General features: G+C 49.0%; 1 protein-coding gene across 1 annotated transcript in view; it reads left to right on the top strand.

The window, feature by feature from the left end:
* ANKMY1 (ankyrin repeat and MYND domain containing 1) overlaps positions 1-16521 on the top strand; it is a 293230-nt gene that overhangs the window by 164521 nt on the left and 112188 nt on the right. Inside the window, exon 10 of the mRNA XM_030217039.1 lies at positions 5173-5304. Within this exon, the coding sequence (XP_030072899.1) occupies positions 5173-5304 (132 nt within the window). The remainder of the gene's footprint in view (positions 1-5172; positions 5305-16521) is intronic.

Below are 16521 nucleotides of genomic sequence, written 5' to 3' on the forward strand. Positions count from 1 at the left end.
TTTTATCACATTGTTCTTACCCTGTTGATGAAAGCTCTTTTGAAATACCTGAACTGGAAGGTCTTATTTTAAGTGGCAGTTACTTTAGCTAGCAGGGTTAGTGATCTCCTAGCCCTAATGGCTCATCATCTTACACTAAGGGCCCGATATTCAGTCAGCAGCAGTCAGTGTTTTGCTGACCACCACTGACGTTAAACCTGGAATTTCAATGCTGGGCTATGTCTGGGCACTGACATTGAATTTCCAGGTTTGCAGAGCCAGCTAACATAGCTGGTTAAGTGCAAAATTCAATGCTTGTCTGGCTATGGGACACCACATAAAGTGTCCCTTTTACTAAGCCGAGGTAAAAAGTAGCCTTTGCTAGTTTGAATGCGTGAAATTTATGCATGCTGGGCCATGTTTTACCAGAGTGGCTAAAAAGGCCATTTTTAAATGGGACAGTAAATGACTGTGCGCCAATATTAAAAGTAGTGCACGGCAATTTACTACCTGAGCCCTTAATGCCACCTATTTACTTGGCGGTAAGGGCTCACATGCTACTTCTGCGATAACCAGATGGCACACATTAATGTGTCTGCGCTGCCGATTACTGCCGGGAATGCCCCCACGGAAAAAAATTATTTTCTAGTGCGGGAAACAGCGTGCACTAACTTTGAAACTACCGCCTGGTGCCTGCGCTATCCCGTCAGTAGTGTTGATGTAGCATGCACTACCCACACGTTAGCCCTACTGCAGCTTAGTAAAAGGGCCCCAAAGATAGGACTGACTTTTATGCAGACATATTTATGCAATTACCCTGGCCTGGCACTTAACCGGCCAACTGCCAACTCCACTCCCAGAACACCCACAAAATAGCCAGTTTTCAGTTCGGCACTAACCGGTTAAGTGCTGTTGAAACCCATAAGTTCCATGCACCCATCTAAAGTTCCTTTCCAAGGTTGTGTTAAAGTTCCATCTTAACCAGTCAATAGTCCTTCTAACATATTTTTCCAAAACCTCCAGCCTACAAAGGTGAAAATGCACTGCACACTTTTGACTGCAAGATAACCTTGGCTTTCTGTCTTAGACACTCTTGCACCTTTGATGACCCGCCCTGTAAGGCGTACAAAACCCCAACCTTGGCTGACTTTTAATATCCACTACCTACGTTCCTGTACCCGCTCCGCCGAACGCCTCTGGCGGAAATCTCGGGCCCTTGCTGATTTCTTACACTTTAAGTTCATGCTGACCTCCTTCCAATCTGCTCTTTCACGTGCCAAACAGGATTATTATATCCAACTGACCAACTCTCTTGGCTCTAATCCTCGACTTCTCTTCACCACATTGAACTCTCTCCTCAAGGTGCCCCCTCCCCCAACTCCCCCTTCATTATCTCCTCAGACCCTTGCTGAATTCTTTCACAACAAGGTTCAAAAGATAAACCTTGCTTTCTCTACCTCACCACCTCTCCCTCCACTAGTCCGTTCCTCTCTCTCTCCTTCCCCTCATTCCCTTTCCTCCTTTCCTGAAGTTACTATTGAGGAAACTACACTTCTCCTTTCTTCCTCAAAATGTACCACCTGTTCCTCTGATCCCATTCCCACCCACCTTCTTAATGCCATCTCTCCTGCTCTTATTCCTTTTATCTGTCACATTCTCAACCTCTCAATTTCCACTGCGACTGTCCCTGCTGCCTTTAAACATGCTGTGGTCACACCTCTCCTTAAAAAGCCTTCACTCGACCCTACTTGTCCCTCTAATTACCGACCCATCTCCCTCCTTCCTTTTCTCTCCAAATTACTTGAGCGTGCTGTTCACCACCGCTGCCTTGATTTTCTCTCCTCACATGCTATTCTTGACCCACTACAATCTGGTTTTCGCCCTCTCCACTCAACCGAAACTGCGCTTACTAAAGTCTCCAATGACCTATTACTGGCTAAATCCAGAGGTCTCTATTCCATCCTCATTCTTCTTGATCTTTCCGCTGCTTTTGACACTGTCAATCACAGCATACTCCTCGATACCCTGTCCTCACTAGGATTCCAGGGCTCTGTCCTTTCCTGGTTCTCTTCCTACCTCTGCCTCCGCACCTTTAGTGTTCACTCTGGTGGATCCTCTTCTACTTCTATCCCTCTGCCTGTCGGCGTACCTCAGGGTTCTGTTCTTGGTCCCCTCCTCTTTTCTATCTACACTTCTTCCCTTGGTTCATTAATCTCATCCCATGGCTTTTCCTACCATCTCTATGCTGATGACTCCCAAATCTACCTTTCTACCCCTGATATCTCACCTTGCATCCAAACCAAAGTTTCAGCGTGCTTGTCTGACATTGCTGTCTGGATGTCTCAACACCACCTGAAATTAAATATGACCAAAACCGAGCTTCTCATTTCCCCCCCCCCAAACCCACCTCCCCTCTCCCACCGTTTTCTATTTCTGTTGATGGCTCTCTCATTCTCCCCGTCTCCTCAGCTTGAAACCTTGGGGTCATCTTTGACTCTTCTCTCTCCTTCTCTGCTCATATCCAGCAGATTGCCAAGACCTGTCATTTCTTTCTTTACAACATCCGTAAAATCTGCCCCTTTCTTTCCGAGCACTCTACCAAAACCCTCATCCACACCCTTGTCACCTCTCGTTTAGACTACTGCAATCTGCTTCTAGCTGGCCTCCCACTTAAGTCACCTCTCCCCTCTCCAGTCAGTTCAAAACTCTGCTGCCCGTCTCATCTTCCGCCAGGGTCGCTTTACTCATGCTACCCCTCTCCTCAAGACCCTTCACTGGCTCCCTATCCGTTTTCGCATCCTGTTCAAACTTCTTCTACTAACCTATAAATGTACTCACTCTGCTGCTCCCCAGTATCTCTCCACACTCGTCCTTCCCTACACCCCTTCCCGTGCACTCCGCTCCATGGATAAATCCTTCTTATCTGTTCCCTTCTCCACTACTGCCAACTCCAGACTTCGCGCCTTCTGTCTCGCTGCACCCTACGCCTGGAATAAACTTCCTGAGCCCCTACGTCTTGCCCCATCCTTGGCCACCTTTAAATCTAGACTGAAAGCCCACCTCTTTAACATTGCTTTTGACTCGTAACCACTTGTAACCACTCGCCTCCACCCACCCTCCTCTCTTCCTTCCCGTTCGCATTAATTGATTTGATTTGCTTACTTTATTTATTTTTTGTCTATTAGATTGTAAGCTCTTTGAGCAGGGACTGTCTTTCTTCTATGTTTGTGCAGCGCTGCGTATGCCTTGTAGCGCTATAGAAATGCTAAATAGTAGTAGTAGTAGAGTGGACAAAAATCCACAAAAACCCCATCTAGCATTTTGTTTCTTTTGACCTGAACAGGATAGGTACTGCCATCAGCAAACACATACACTTTCCAACTGGATAGCAGACTGCATTTCCATCACATGCTCAGGCTGAGCTGAATCTAGAGGTTTAAGTCACAGCTCATGTCAGTGCTTTGGCTATATTAGTAGCCCACTTGAGGTCAGCCTCCAGAGAAGAAATGTGCATGACTGTGACATGAACGTTTCCATACATTCACATCACACTAATGCTTACAGAAGGACTCTTGACACGGCAGTGGGTTTGGCCAGACAGTCCTCCAGAATCTATTTGGGTTTTAGAATCCAACTCCATTCCCTCTACACCCTTTTCTTTCAGTTCCAAGGTGCCTTCTAAAAAAATAAACAAACTGGAAACAATTATAGCTATGTGTTGCTGCCACCAAAACATTTTTGGTGTCTGCCTGTTGCAGTGCCACTTCTTGCATAGTTTCCCCTTTTTTCTGTTGAAAGCAGCCTGTAGCTTCGGAGTCCCATCTGTGAGGATTTAGCAGTCCATGGAGAAAATGAAGTTACTTACCTATACTGGATGTTCTCTGAAGACAGCAGGATTTAAATCCTCACAACCCCTCCCACCACCTCTCCTCTAGCTTGTAATGGACTGAGGAGGTCCCATACAACAGCAGGAACAGGCACACATTGTCCAGATTGTGACCTTTTCTTGGTTTGTGCTCCTCTCTCCCTCTGGTGGCGAGAACCGGTGGCTGCCATAGACTTTCCAGACTCTCTTTTCGGTCCGGTCCTGATATTTTAGCCCTCCAACTTGGTTTGAAGTTTGGCAGCTAGCCTCACCTGTAGCTGCCTCGTGATTCCTGCAGCTGAGCTTTAGCTGCTGATGGGCTTATTAACCACCTGGAAACCTTCTGAGCTTGCCTTTGCATTGCCTAAGGTCTCTGGGTATGTTGGTGTGCTCTGTTGCACTTTTGCCTAGTCTGTTTATTGTCTGTAATCTTTGCCTGGTTCTAGTCTAGTCTTTGTGTAGTTTAGCTTGTACTTTATTGCTTGTTTCCTAATCTTGTTTCTTGTTTGCATTTCTTTGTCTGGTCCTTGGTTAGTCTGTGTGTAGGTGCTGTTAGCATTTTCTGCCAGTTCCCTTCCTAGTGGCTTCTTGGCAGCTGTCAGTCCTTGCTGTTACCTGTCTTTGTACCCTTCTCAGTGGCTGCTTGCAGCTTTCAGTCCTGGTCCTTTAGCCTGTCCACTTTGTCTTGTGGTGTATTGTTTGTGAGTTCTAGCCCAGTTTCCTGCCTTGTCTCCCATGTTTGTTTCTTTTCCCTCTGACCCTCAGTGTCTGTTCGGCCTAGCTTGTTTTCACCCACTGTGTTCTGTAAGTCCTGCCGGTCACCTGCACCTGGGGGCTCAACCCCTGGGGAATGGTGGTCAAGCGCAGGTGAAGTCTATCTGTTCCTGCCCTGCCTGTTCCAGCTTGTTTCGCTCAGCTGCAACTCCAGTCCAGCAGTTCCAGTCCTGTTTCTTCCAGTCCGTCAGAGTTTTGCCTTGTCTCAGGTTTGGGGGTGGTTTTGCCTGCCACTGCCGCTCTTTGGCAGTGGTCCAAGGGCTCACGAGTCCGGATTCTCCTTGAAAGCCTGACATACATTCACAGTGGGCCTATTCAAAGATTTCTGAAAAAGTTTCTAGTATAGTACTTTTTTCTAGTATAGTACTTCCCATGCTGTGCTCTGTCACTTGTATGTAAGGATTTAAGTATTGCTGTCCTCAGAGAGCACCTGCTACATATAAGTAACTTCTTTTTCTAAAATCTGCCTGTATGTCTTTTATTTATATCCCCCTATGTTACTCAACATAGCCTACTTTTATAAAGATTTTCAAATCTTTTCGTTTTGTTTGCAGGTTATAAAGGAACTTTTAGGAAATGGGGCTGATCCAAATTTACCACTGGGCAAAGGTATAGAAAGTGCACTCTGCTCTGCTGTCAGTACTGCCTATGAGCAAAACAAAAATCTTCATTCTAACATCTTTCTGGTAAGGAGCAAAATAATGACATATAATTGGGGCTGCTGGAGAATAGTAATCACAATGTGATCAAATTTGTCAACACTGGAAGGAAGACACTAAAAAAAGCTATTGCTTTAGTGTTTAATTATTAAAAAAAAAAAAGAAACTATGATAAAATGTTGAAGTTACAAAATAACTAAAAGGAGTGGTTGCAAGGATCAAATATTTGCATGAGGCATGGACATTATCCAAAAGGACATCTTGGAGTTAGATAAATGTAGGGCTTCCAATTTTAGGCTTTAACTGATAAAAAAAAAACAATATCCTTGATGCAAAAACTTTTAAGTAAGTGTTAGTTGGATAAACACAAAAAAAACACTACTAGTACTTCACTCATTCCCTGTATCCTCCACTCAGTTTTCATGCCTTTCCTGTGTTGATGACTCCTAAGTGACACAAAGATTAACAGTTGATTCTGTCAGAAAGGATACTCAACAGTGTAAAACCATCAATAAGCATTCTTCCATAGCATCCCTCTAGACCGGCACAGATGGGTTATGCACTCCTTCCAGCATAGAGAGAATGAGAGCACACTGAGTTTCAAATAACCCTATAAGTTCAGTCCCCTGAAAGTCGTCTATTCGCAGTCTCAGCAGATGGTAGCAGTGGTAAGCTTGTGCAGTCCAAGTCTGTAGGCTGTAGGGGGATCTGTGTGCTTTCAGGTTACTTGAGGGTTCTTGTAGAATTTAAAAAAAAAAAAGGAGCTTGACTAGACAAAGAAAAGTAAAGCTTACTCTGTGTGCTTCCTGCTTGCTGGACTGGGGTTGAGGTCTGTGTGGTCTCATCAGCCATGGAGGTGTTACACCTGGGTGACCAGGTCCCTCCCCACCTTCCCACTCACTGGGGTTCCCTAATGGGTTGCCTTTTAGTCTTGTGCCTCGGCTTGTCTTCTCTACCGCAGGGAAGACAGGCCCCCTTGAATGCCTAAGGGATATGCCTGCAACATTTAGTTAAATTACTTAAAAAAAAACAGTTTGGCTCCAGTGTTTGTCTCCAGTTTGCTCATCGCAGTCCTATGGGGTTTCCATCTTATTTTTCTTCTGTCGGATGCTTTGTGTGGGTCTCATGTTTTCTCCGAGGACAAGCAGGCTGCTTGTTCTCACGACTGGGGTTGACGTCCACGGCAGCCCCCACGAACCGGAACAAAACTTTGCGGGCGGTCCCGCACGCAGAGCACGCCCACCGCGCATGCGCGGCCGTCTTCCCGCCCGTGCGCGACCGTTCCCGCTCAGTCTTTTCTTTTCCGCGCTGGAGAGAGCCGCGTTCGTCTCTCTCTCTGTCAGCCCCGGAAACCGGATCGCGCTTTCGCCGCAAAGTTTTTTCTCTTTCGTTGTCTCCGTTTTTCTGTTTTAGTTTGTTTAAAAAAAAAAAATGCAGAACTTTGTTTTTCCCTCGTCTTTTAGCGGGGGCATCGCGTTGCGGCCTTGTGGCCGCGCGGTCGATTTATTTTCGAGGTGTGATTTTTACCGCCACCATCGACGACTTTGACTTCGCCTACGCAATTTTTCCGTCGATGTCCTCGAAGATCACGAGTGGATTTAAAAAGTGTGGTCGGTGTGGCCGGCATATCTCGCAGACTGACACTCACACTTGTGCTCCGGCCCGAGGCACTGGAGGCACCGATACCAAGACGTGCACCTTGTGTCTCGGTCTCCGGAAACGGACACAGGTAGTGAGGCAAGTTCTTCGGGACCGTCTTTTTGGAACTTGCGCCGGCCCCTCGACGTCGACTTCGACGACATCGGTATTGACGGCCGGATCTTCGGTACCGGTACCGATGTCCACGAAATTGGCACCGACCCCAGGAGCACAGGTTCCGTTGGCCCGCCGGTCCTCCGGAGACGGCAGGGGTGAGAGGCCGCGTGGGCAATCGGCCCCGGTCACTCCCTCTACCCAGGGCCCTCGGGACCGAACCCTGTTGGATCCGATCCCTTGAGGCCGAGGGGGATCTACGTCCTCCTCTTCTGTTCCACCAAGCGCCAAATGACGGGCACCGTAAAAAGGCGAAGAAGCAACGTCATCGGTCGCCCACGGCGCATCCGGCTCCCGGCGCCAGGGATGATTCGACGCCGAGGAAGCGGCAGCGCTGAGAGGAGAGGTCCCCCTCGGTGGTAGAGGTATCGTCACGCCAGGGTGCCAGCACTTCGGTGCCGTCTCCTGGACCCGACCAGCTTCCGGCACCGACACCTCTACCGGCCCCCTCGCCTTTCCCGACTGCGGGCCTAGATGAGTGCCTCCGAGCCATCCTTCCGGGGATCCTGGAAGGGCTGATGCGCCAGACTGTGCCGGCGCCGGGGGTGCTTGCGCCCTCGGCGCCGTTGATGGAGGCGCCGACGTGCTCTAGCCCGGTGCCGAGGCCTTCGACGCCGACGCCACTTGCGGCGCCAGTCTCAACCGCCACGCAGGTGGAGTCCCCGTCGACATCGATGGAGGGAGCTTCATCCCCGCCGGCGCGGGAGTCCACCGCTCGACGACGCCACCGAGGCCTCGGTGCCTCGACGTCGAGCCGGGCCCGGTTGAGGACTGAGCTGCAGGAGCTCATGTCCGACACCGAGGAAGAGGCCTCGTTGGGAGAGGAGGAGGACCCCAGATATTTCTCCTCAGAGGAGTCTGTGGGCCTTCCCTCCGACCCCACTCCTTCACCAGAGAGAAAGCTCTCGCCACCTGAGAGCCTCTCCTTTGCCTCCTTCGTCAGGGATATGTCTATTTGCATTCCCTTTCCTGTGGTCTCTGTGGATGAGCCGAGGGCTGAGATGCTCGAGGTCCTCGACTATCCATCACCACCTAGAGAGTCCTCCACGGTGCCGTTGCACAATGTCCTCAAAGAGACACTGCTTCGGAACTGGTTGAGACCATTATCTAATCCCACCATCCCCAAGAAAGCGGAGTCCCAATACAGGATCCACTCGGACCCAGAGTTAATGCGGCCTCAATTGCCTCATGACTCGGCGGTCGTGGACTCTGCTCTCAAGAGGGCACGGAGTGCGAGGGATACCGCTTCGGCGCCCCCGGGGCGGGAGTCTCGCACTCTGGACTCGTTTGGGAGGAAGGCCTACCAATCTTCCATGCTCATGACCCGCATCCAGTCTTACCAGCTCTACACGAGCATCCACATGCGGAATAATGTGAAGCAACTGGCAGACCTGGTCGACAAGCTCCCGCCGGAGCAGTCCAGGCCTTTTCAGGAGGTGGTCAGGCAGCTGAAGGCGTGCAGAAAGTTCCTGTCCAGGGGTATATATGACACCTGTGACGTGGCATCTCGTGCTGCGGCCCAAGGTATAGTGATGCACAGGCTCTCATGGCTGCGTGCCTCTGACCTGGACAACCGCACCCAGCAGAGACTGGCCGACGTCCCTTGCCGGGGGGATAATATTTTTGGTGAGAAGGTCGAGCAGCTGGTGGACCAACTGCATCAGCGGGAAACCGCCCTCGACAAACTCTCCCACCGGTCGCCTTCAGCATCCACCTCAGCAGGTGGACGTTTTTCCCGGGCCAGGCAGGCTGCGCCCTACCCCTATAACAAGCGTAGGTACACCCAGCCGGCCCGAAGGCCTCATCAGGCACAGGGACAGTCCCAGCGCGCTCGTTCCCGTCAACAGCATGCGCCTAAGCAGCCCCCTGCGCCTCCACAGCAAAAGCCGGGGACGGGCTTTTGACTGGATCCATGGGAACATAGCTGCCATCAAAGTGTCCGTACCGGACGATCTGCCAGTCGGGGGGAGGTTAAAATTTTTTCACCAAAGGTGGCCTCTTATAACCTCCGACCAGTGGGTTCTCCAAATAGTGCGGTGTGGATACGCCCTGAATTTGGCCTCCCTTCCACCAAATCAATCCTTCAGCTCCCATCACAAGCAGGTACTTGCAGAGGAACTCTCCGCCCTTCTCAGCGCCAATGCGGTCGAGCCCGTACCACCCGGGCAGGAAGGGCAGGGATTCTATTCCAGGTACTTCCTTGTGGAAAAGAAAACAGGGGGGATGCGCCCCATCCTAGACCTGAGAGGCCTGAACAAATACCTGGTCAAAGAAAAGTTCAGGATGCTTTCCTTGGGCACCCTTCTGCCAATGATTCAGAAAAACGATTGGCTATGTTCCCTGGATTTAAAGGACGCATACACTCACATCCCGATACTGCCAGCCCACAGGCAGTATCTCAGATTCCGCCTGGGCACACGGCACTTTCAGTATTGTGTGCTGCCCTTTGGGCTCGCCTCTGCCCCACGGGTGTTCACGAAGTGCCTCGTGGTGGTCGAGGCGTATCTTCGCAAGCTGGGAGTGCACGTGTTCCCATATCTCGACGATTGGCTGGTCAAGAACACCTCGGAGGCAGGAGCTCTCCGGTCCATGCAGTGCACTATTCACCTCCTGGAGCTGCTGGGGTTTGTGATAAATTACCCAAAGTCCCATCTCCAGCCAACTCAATCTCTGGAACTCATAGGAGCTCTGCTGAATACTCAGACGGCTCAGGCCTTCCTTCCCGAAGCGAGGGCCAACAACCTCCTGTCCCTGGCTTCCCAGACCAGAGCGTCTCAGCAGATCACAGCTCGGCAGATGTTGAGACTCCAGGGTCATATGGCCTCTACAGTTCATGTGACTCCCATGGCTCGTCTTCACATGAGATCTGCTCAATGGACCCTAGCTTCCCAGTGGTACCAAGCCACCGGGAATCTAGAAGATGTCATCCGCCTCTCCACCAGCTGCCGCACTTCACTGCACTGGTGGACCATTAGGACCAATCTGACCTTGGGACGCCCATTCCAAATTCCACAGCCCACGAAAGTGCTAATGACGGATGCGTCTCTCCTGGGGTGGGGAGCTCATGTCGATGGGCTTCACACCCAAGGACTGTGGTCCCTCCAGGAAAAGGATCTTCAGATCAACCTCCTGGAGCTCCGAGCAGTCTGGAACGCACTGAAGGCTTTCAAAGATCGGCTGTCCTATCAAATTATCCAAATTCGGACAGACAATCAGGTTGCAATGTATTACATCAACAAGCAGGGGGGCACCGGATCCCGCCCCCTGTGTCAGGAAGCCGTCGGGATGTGGTGTTGGGCTTGCCAGTTCGGCATGCTTCTCCAAGCCACATACCTTGCAGGTGTAAACAACAGTCTGGCCGACAGACTGAGCAGAGTCATGCAACCGCACGAGTGGTCGCTCCATTCCAGAGTGGTACGCAAAATCTTCCGAGAGTGGGGCAGCCCCTCGGTGGACCTTTTCACCTCTCAGACCAACCACAAGCTGCCTCTGTTCTGTTCCAGACTACAGGCACACGGCAGACTAGCGTCGGATGCCTTTCTCCTCCATTGGGGGACCGGCCTCCTGTATGCTTATCCTCCCATACCTTTGGTGGGGAAGACCTTACTGAAGCTCAAGCAAGACCACGGCACCATGATTCTGATAGCGCCCTTTTGGCCCCGTCAGATCTGGTTCCCTCTACTTCTGGAGTTGTCCTCCGAAGAACCGTGGAGATTGGAGTGTTTTCCGACCCTCATTTCGCAGAACGACGGAGCGCTTCTGCACCCCAACCTTCAGTCTCTGGCTCTCAAGGCCTGGATGTTGAGGGCGTAGACTTCGCTTCGTTGGGTTTGTCTGAGGGTGTCTCCCGTGTCTTGCTTGCCTCTAGGAAGGATTCCACTAAAAAGAGTTACTTTTTCAAGTGGAGGAGGTTTGTCGTTTGGTGTGAGAGCAAGGCCCTAGAACCTCGTTCTTGTCCTGCACAGAACCTGCTTGAATACCTTCTGCACTTATCAAGACCAACTCAGTAAGGAATCACCTTAGTGCAATTAGTGCTTACCATTATCGTGTGGAAGGTAAAGCCATCTCTGGAGAGCCTTTAGTCGTTCGATTCATGAGAGGCTTGCTTTTGTCAAAGCCCCCTGTCATGGGATCTCAACGTCGTCCTCACCCAGCTGATGAAACCTCCTTTTGAGCCACTGTATTCATGCCATCTTAAGTACTTGACCTGGAAGGTCATTTTCTTGGTGGCAGTTACTTCAGCTCGTAGGGTCAGTGAGCTTCAAGCCCTGGTAGCTCATGCTCCGTATACTAAATTTCATCATAACAGAGTAGTGCTCCGTACTCACTCTAAGTTCCTGCCAAAGGTGGTGTCGGAGTTCCATCTTAACCAGTCAATTGTCTTGCCAACATTCTTTCCCAGACTGCATACCTGCCCTGCTGAGCGTCAGTTGCACACATTGGACTGCAAAAGAGCATTGGCCTTCTACTTGGAGCGGAAACAGCCCCACAGACAGTCCGCCCAATTGTTTGTTTCTTTCGACCCCAATAGGAAAGGGGTCGCTTTCGGGAAACGCACCATCTCCAATTGGCTAGCAGATTGCATTTCCTTCACTTACGCCGAGGCTGGGCTGACTCTTGAGGGTCATGTCACGGCTCATAGTGTCAGAGCCATGGCAGTGTCGGTGGCCCACTTGAAGTCAGCCACTATTAAAGAGATTTGCAAGGCTGCGACGTGGTCTTCTGTCCACACATTCACATCACATTACTGCCTCCAGCAGGATACCCGATGCGACAGTCGGTTCGGGCAGTCGGTGCTGCAGAATCTGTTTGGGATTTAAATCCAACTCCACCCTCCAGGACCCGAATTTATTCTGGTCAGGCTGCACTCTCAGTTAGTTGTTCTTCGTAGATCAATTTCTGTTATGCCCTCGCCGTAGCGAGGTTCAATTGACCTGGGTTCTTGTTTTGAGTGAGCCTGAGAGCTAGGGATACCCCAGTCGTGAGAACAAGCAGCCTGCTTGTCCTCGGAGAAAGCAAATGATACATACCTGTAGCAGGTGTTCTCCGAGGACAGCAGGCTGATTGTTCTCACCTTCCCTCCCTCCTCCCCTTTGGAGTTGCGTTTTACTCATTTTTGCTTGTCATTCAACTGAGCGGGAACAGTCGCGCACGGGCGGGAAGACAGCCGCGCATGCGGGGTGGGCATACCCTGCGTGCGGGACCGCCCGCAAAGTTTTGTTCCGGTTGGTGGGGGCTGCCATGGACGTCAACCCCAGTCGTGAGAACAATCAGCCTGCTGTCCTCGGAGAACACCTGCTACAGGTATGTATCATTTGCTGTGCAGAATGAAATGGCATCTCAGCATCTGAAACTCTTTGCAGTCTGTCAGCAGCCTGCTTAGATTCCATGGGACACTGCTTTTATTGTGCCGGCCAGGGGGAAGTTCAAGCACCAATTCCGGTGGTGCTGGCTGCTCCTGCACTGAACCCTTCTCATGGGGACCCAGCCGCAGTCAACAACGCAGAGGGGCAGTCACTGACAGTGGCTCTGATTTCAGCTGGAACTGCCATAATCTTAGATTCATCGCCAGTACCGGAGCTCCCACCGTGTCTTCAGCTTATGCCTTCAGCTGTGCCTCCTGCTAATGCCTCACCACTTACCAGGTTCTTCTGGAGCGGAGTTTCCTCCAGATTTTGTTTTAACTATGTAGAGGGCATTTTGCCTACACAGAGAGGGCACTGGTGAGAGACAGCAGCCACGAAGGGGGTGGGGGGGGGGGGTGCAGTGTGATTCAGGGGCCTTCTAATTCTTTTTTTTGTTTTTGTTTTTAAATTTCAAAAAAGATCTTTTTTGGTATCAAATGGCCGAAATAAGTACAGTGCAACTAGCAGTAAACAAGCATAAGTCATCTATACAATGAAATGTGTACCAACAAACAATAAGTACCATTGCAGTCAATAGATTCTATACAACAAGTAATGTAACCTCTATACATTTTCTAGTTTTAAAGATATTATATAGATTCTCCCCACTCACCCATCCTCCCTTATCCCAGCAATCTGAAGTCCAGGATGGTAGGAACAACTAATTAACTACAAAAAACAATAGGAACCTCACCCCCAGTTAAACTGAACAATATTGCAGGAATGGATCCCAAATGGCTTCCCACTTATGCAAAGAATGGTGACATACTTCCAAAAGGCGTTCCATGTCACAAACGTACCACAGCTTATTCAATCATTTAATCAAGGAGGGAACAGTCTGCTGCTTGTAATAAGTGGCTAACGTAACACAAGCAGCACACATAGCATGTCTCACCAAAAAAGCCTGAGGTCCTTTAAGTCCTGGTACTTTCTTAGGAAACAAAAAGTATATCGGGGACCATTGGATTGGGCAACAAGCCAGTGCTGAAGTGCTTTCCATTAAGCCTGAACTTTGACACAGGACCACCAGATGTGGCCCATAATGCACAATTCTCCATAACCCCTCCAGCATATAGCAGAGGAGCCAGGAAAGATGTGCCCAAGCCGAGCAGGCATAAGTATCATCTAAACAGCACTTTAACAGCATTTTCCTTAAGTGACACAGAGACTGAAATCTTCAGCAGTGCATTTTCCAAAGAATTCCAGTCATCATCCTCCATCACCACCCCCAACTCATGTTACCAATTAAGACGGTGCAAAGTGTATTGGGGCGTAAAAGAGCAGAGGAGTTTGTAAAGACAGGTGATCAATTCCTTGGTGCTCTGAGAATCTTCACAAAAATCTTCCAAAAAGGAATCATCACGAGATATGCGGGATCATATTGGCGCTGACAATAGGAAATGAGACAATTGAAGGTATGCAAAGCGATCACGGGAAGAAATCAGGTAAGCCTCTAAAAAAGAAGGAAAGGAGATTAAAAAATCGTAATCGAACAATTGACTCCAGGTCTTTAAGCCAAGGGAAACCTAATGAGTAAATGGTCATCATACAAGCCCAGGAGGGAACAAAGGATTGAAAGCTATGGGAGAAAGATGAGACAGAATATGGTCCGGGGAAGCAAATAAACTGTTCCAGTAGTGGAACATAGTAAGAATCAAAGGACACATCCCACAGTCAAAGTGACGATGTCTCCTGAGGAGCCACATTAAGGAGCCCAGATGTCTAGGACAAACAAATTCCTGCTCCAGATGAACCCAAAGCTTATGGGGAAGCACCTGGTACCATTCCAGAGCGGCACATACCGGGGTTGACCTGTAGTATGAAAAGACGTTTGTCACACCCAAGCCACCCTTCTGTTTATCCCAGTAAAGAAAAGAACAAGGTAGGCGAGGTCTCTTATTACTCCAGCTAAACAGGAGCAAACGGTCCTGTAGTTTAGATAAGAAATCCTGAGACATTTGGAGATGAAGAACCTAAAATAGATAAAGGAGATGTGGCAATACTGTCATCTTGACCATAGCTGTACAACCAAACTAGGACAGCTCAAGGCTACCCCATCGTTCCAAGTCACAAAAAAGACCCTCGACCAGTGCAAGGTAATTTTCCTGAAAAGAGGTCAGCGTATGAAGGAGTTAAAAGCACCCCCACATACCGAATACCCCGCAAGACCCATCTAAAAGAGAAAGAAGACGGGAGGGATTCCAGCACATCCTATGGCAAGGTAACATTTAAAGCTTCAGATTTGCTCATATTAATCTTAAAACCTGAGACTGCCGAATAGTTTGTGATAGCTCATAATAGATTTGGGAAGGAAATGAGAGGGCAGGTCAGGGAAAGAAAGACATCATCCGCAAAAAGAGCCAGCTTATATTCCTGGTCCCCAAAATGTACACCAGGGATACCTGGGTCTGCACGAACCGCCACTGCAAAAAGTTCCATTGCCATAGCAAATAACATGGGAGATAACAGGCACCCTTGACGTGTACCCCTAGACAGAGGAAACAACGCCAAGTTTCCTCCATTAATACAGACACATGCTTTGGAAGAGGAATAGAAATCCTGAATCCAGCCTCGAAAATCTGTACCCAACCCAAAGCACTTGATCACCTGATACATGAAAAGCCAGTGAACACGCTCAAAGGCCTTCTCAGTTTCTAAGCCGATAAGGTACTTTGGAATCCGATTGCGCTGTGCCAAGTAAAGTAAATCCACCACCCAGCGGACATTATCCATTGCCTGACAATGAGCAACAAAATCTACCTGATCTGGATGGATAATGGACGGCAATACAAGCACAAGACGGTTTGCCACTTTAGCCAATAATTTGACATCCACATTCAACACTGAAATAGGTTATAAGAGGTGTACAGAGTATGATGTTTATCAGGTCTCGGAATGACAGCAAGCCAAGCCTCCATCATAGAAGGAGGTAAAGCAACTCCAGATTTTACCCCATTAAGAATATTAGCTGAAAGAGGAGCCAAGTCTGAGGCAAAGCACTTATAAAAGTCATTCGGTAACCTATCCAAACCAGGCGATTTATGTAAGGGAAATTCTTTGATAGCTTGCCAAACTTCCAATGGATTCACCGGACGGTCAAGGTCAGCACACTGAGTAGCAGAAATCTGGGGAAAAGCACATTCTGATAAATACTGTGCAATGGCTTTGGAACGAATAGTAATGTCTTGAGAGTAGTGAGATTGGTAGAAATCCTGAAACTGCTGCCGGATCTGAGCTGATTTAGTCAGTAGTTGTCTTGTACTATCTTGTATGCGCAGGATAGTATGATTAGTAAGCTTTAAGGCTAAGGAATATCCTGCCTTATTGACAAATGGTGTAACTTATAGCGTGATTGAATAAGTCACAATTGATCAGAGTAAAGATCATCTAGTTGCAGTTTAGCGGCCTGCAATTCTCTCCACACCACAACTGAATCTGTGACTTTATGCTGCTCCTCCTAACGGCGAATGGTGTCCAGACAGCATGCAAGCTGTGGTCTAAGTACATTAGCACACCTGCTAGCCTGCTGTAAAAAATAGCCCATAGAAACCGCCTTCAATGCATCCCAAACCATTCCCAAAGAAGGCCCAGAATTCAGATTATTAACTAAATATTCTTTTAATAATGAATGATATCCCCCAAGATCTCCAGATCTTGCAACAGAAGAGTATTTAAGGTCCATCGCTGATCCCTATCCTCATCCCTTAGTGCTGAAATCAGAGCTCATACCGGGGCATGATCAGAAAGTTTGATACTGCCAATACCAATCATTGGAGCTCCCTCAGCCAATCAAGTATCCAAGTGAATGAAGTCTATACGGGTGTAAGATTCATGAGTGGGGGAATAGTAGGTATAGTCCTGTACCCTAGTATGCTCGTTCCTTCCTCCACCTTCACTTCCCAAACTGTAAGGGTGTCAAGTACAAGAGGATCTTCGCCTCGTCTTTCCGCTATTGGAGTCCTAAGCACTGGAATTCTCTCCCGCAACACCTTAAAACTCAAGCGGACCATGCCCTCTTCAAGAAGTT

This window comes from Microcaecilia unicolor, chromosome 10 (genome assembly GCF_901765095.1).
Source record: "Microcaecilia unicolor chromosome 10, aMicUni1.1, whole genome shotgun sequence".
In the NCBI taxonomy this organism is placed as follows: Eukaryota; Metazoa; Chordata; class Amphibia; order Gymnophiona; family Siphonopidae; genus Microcaecilia; species Microcaecilia unicolor.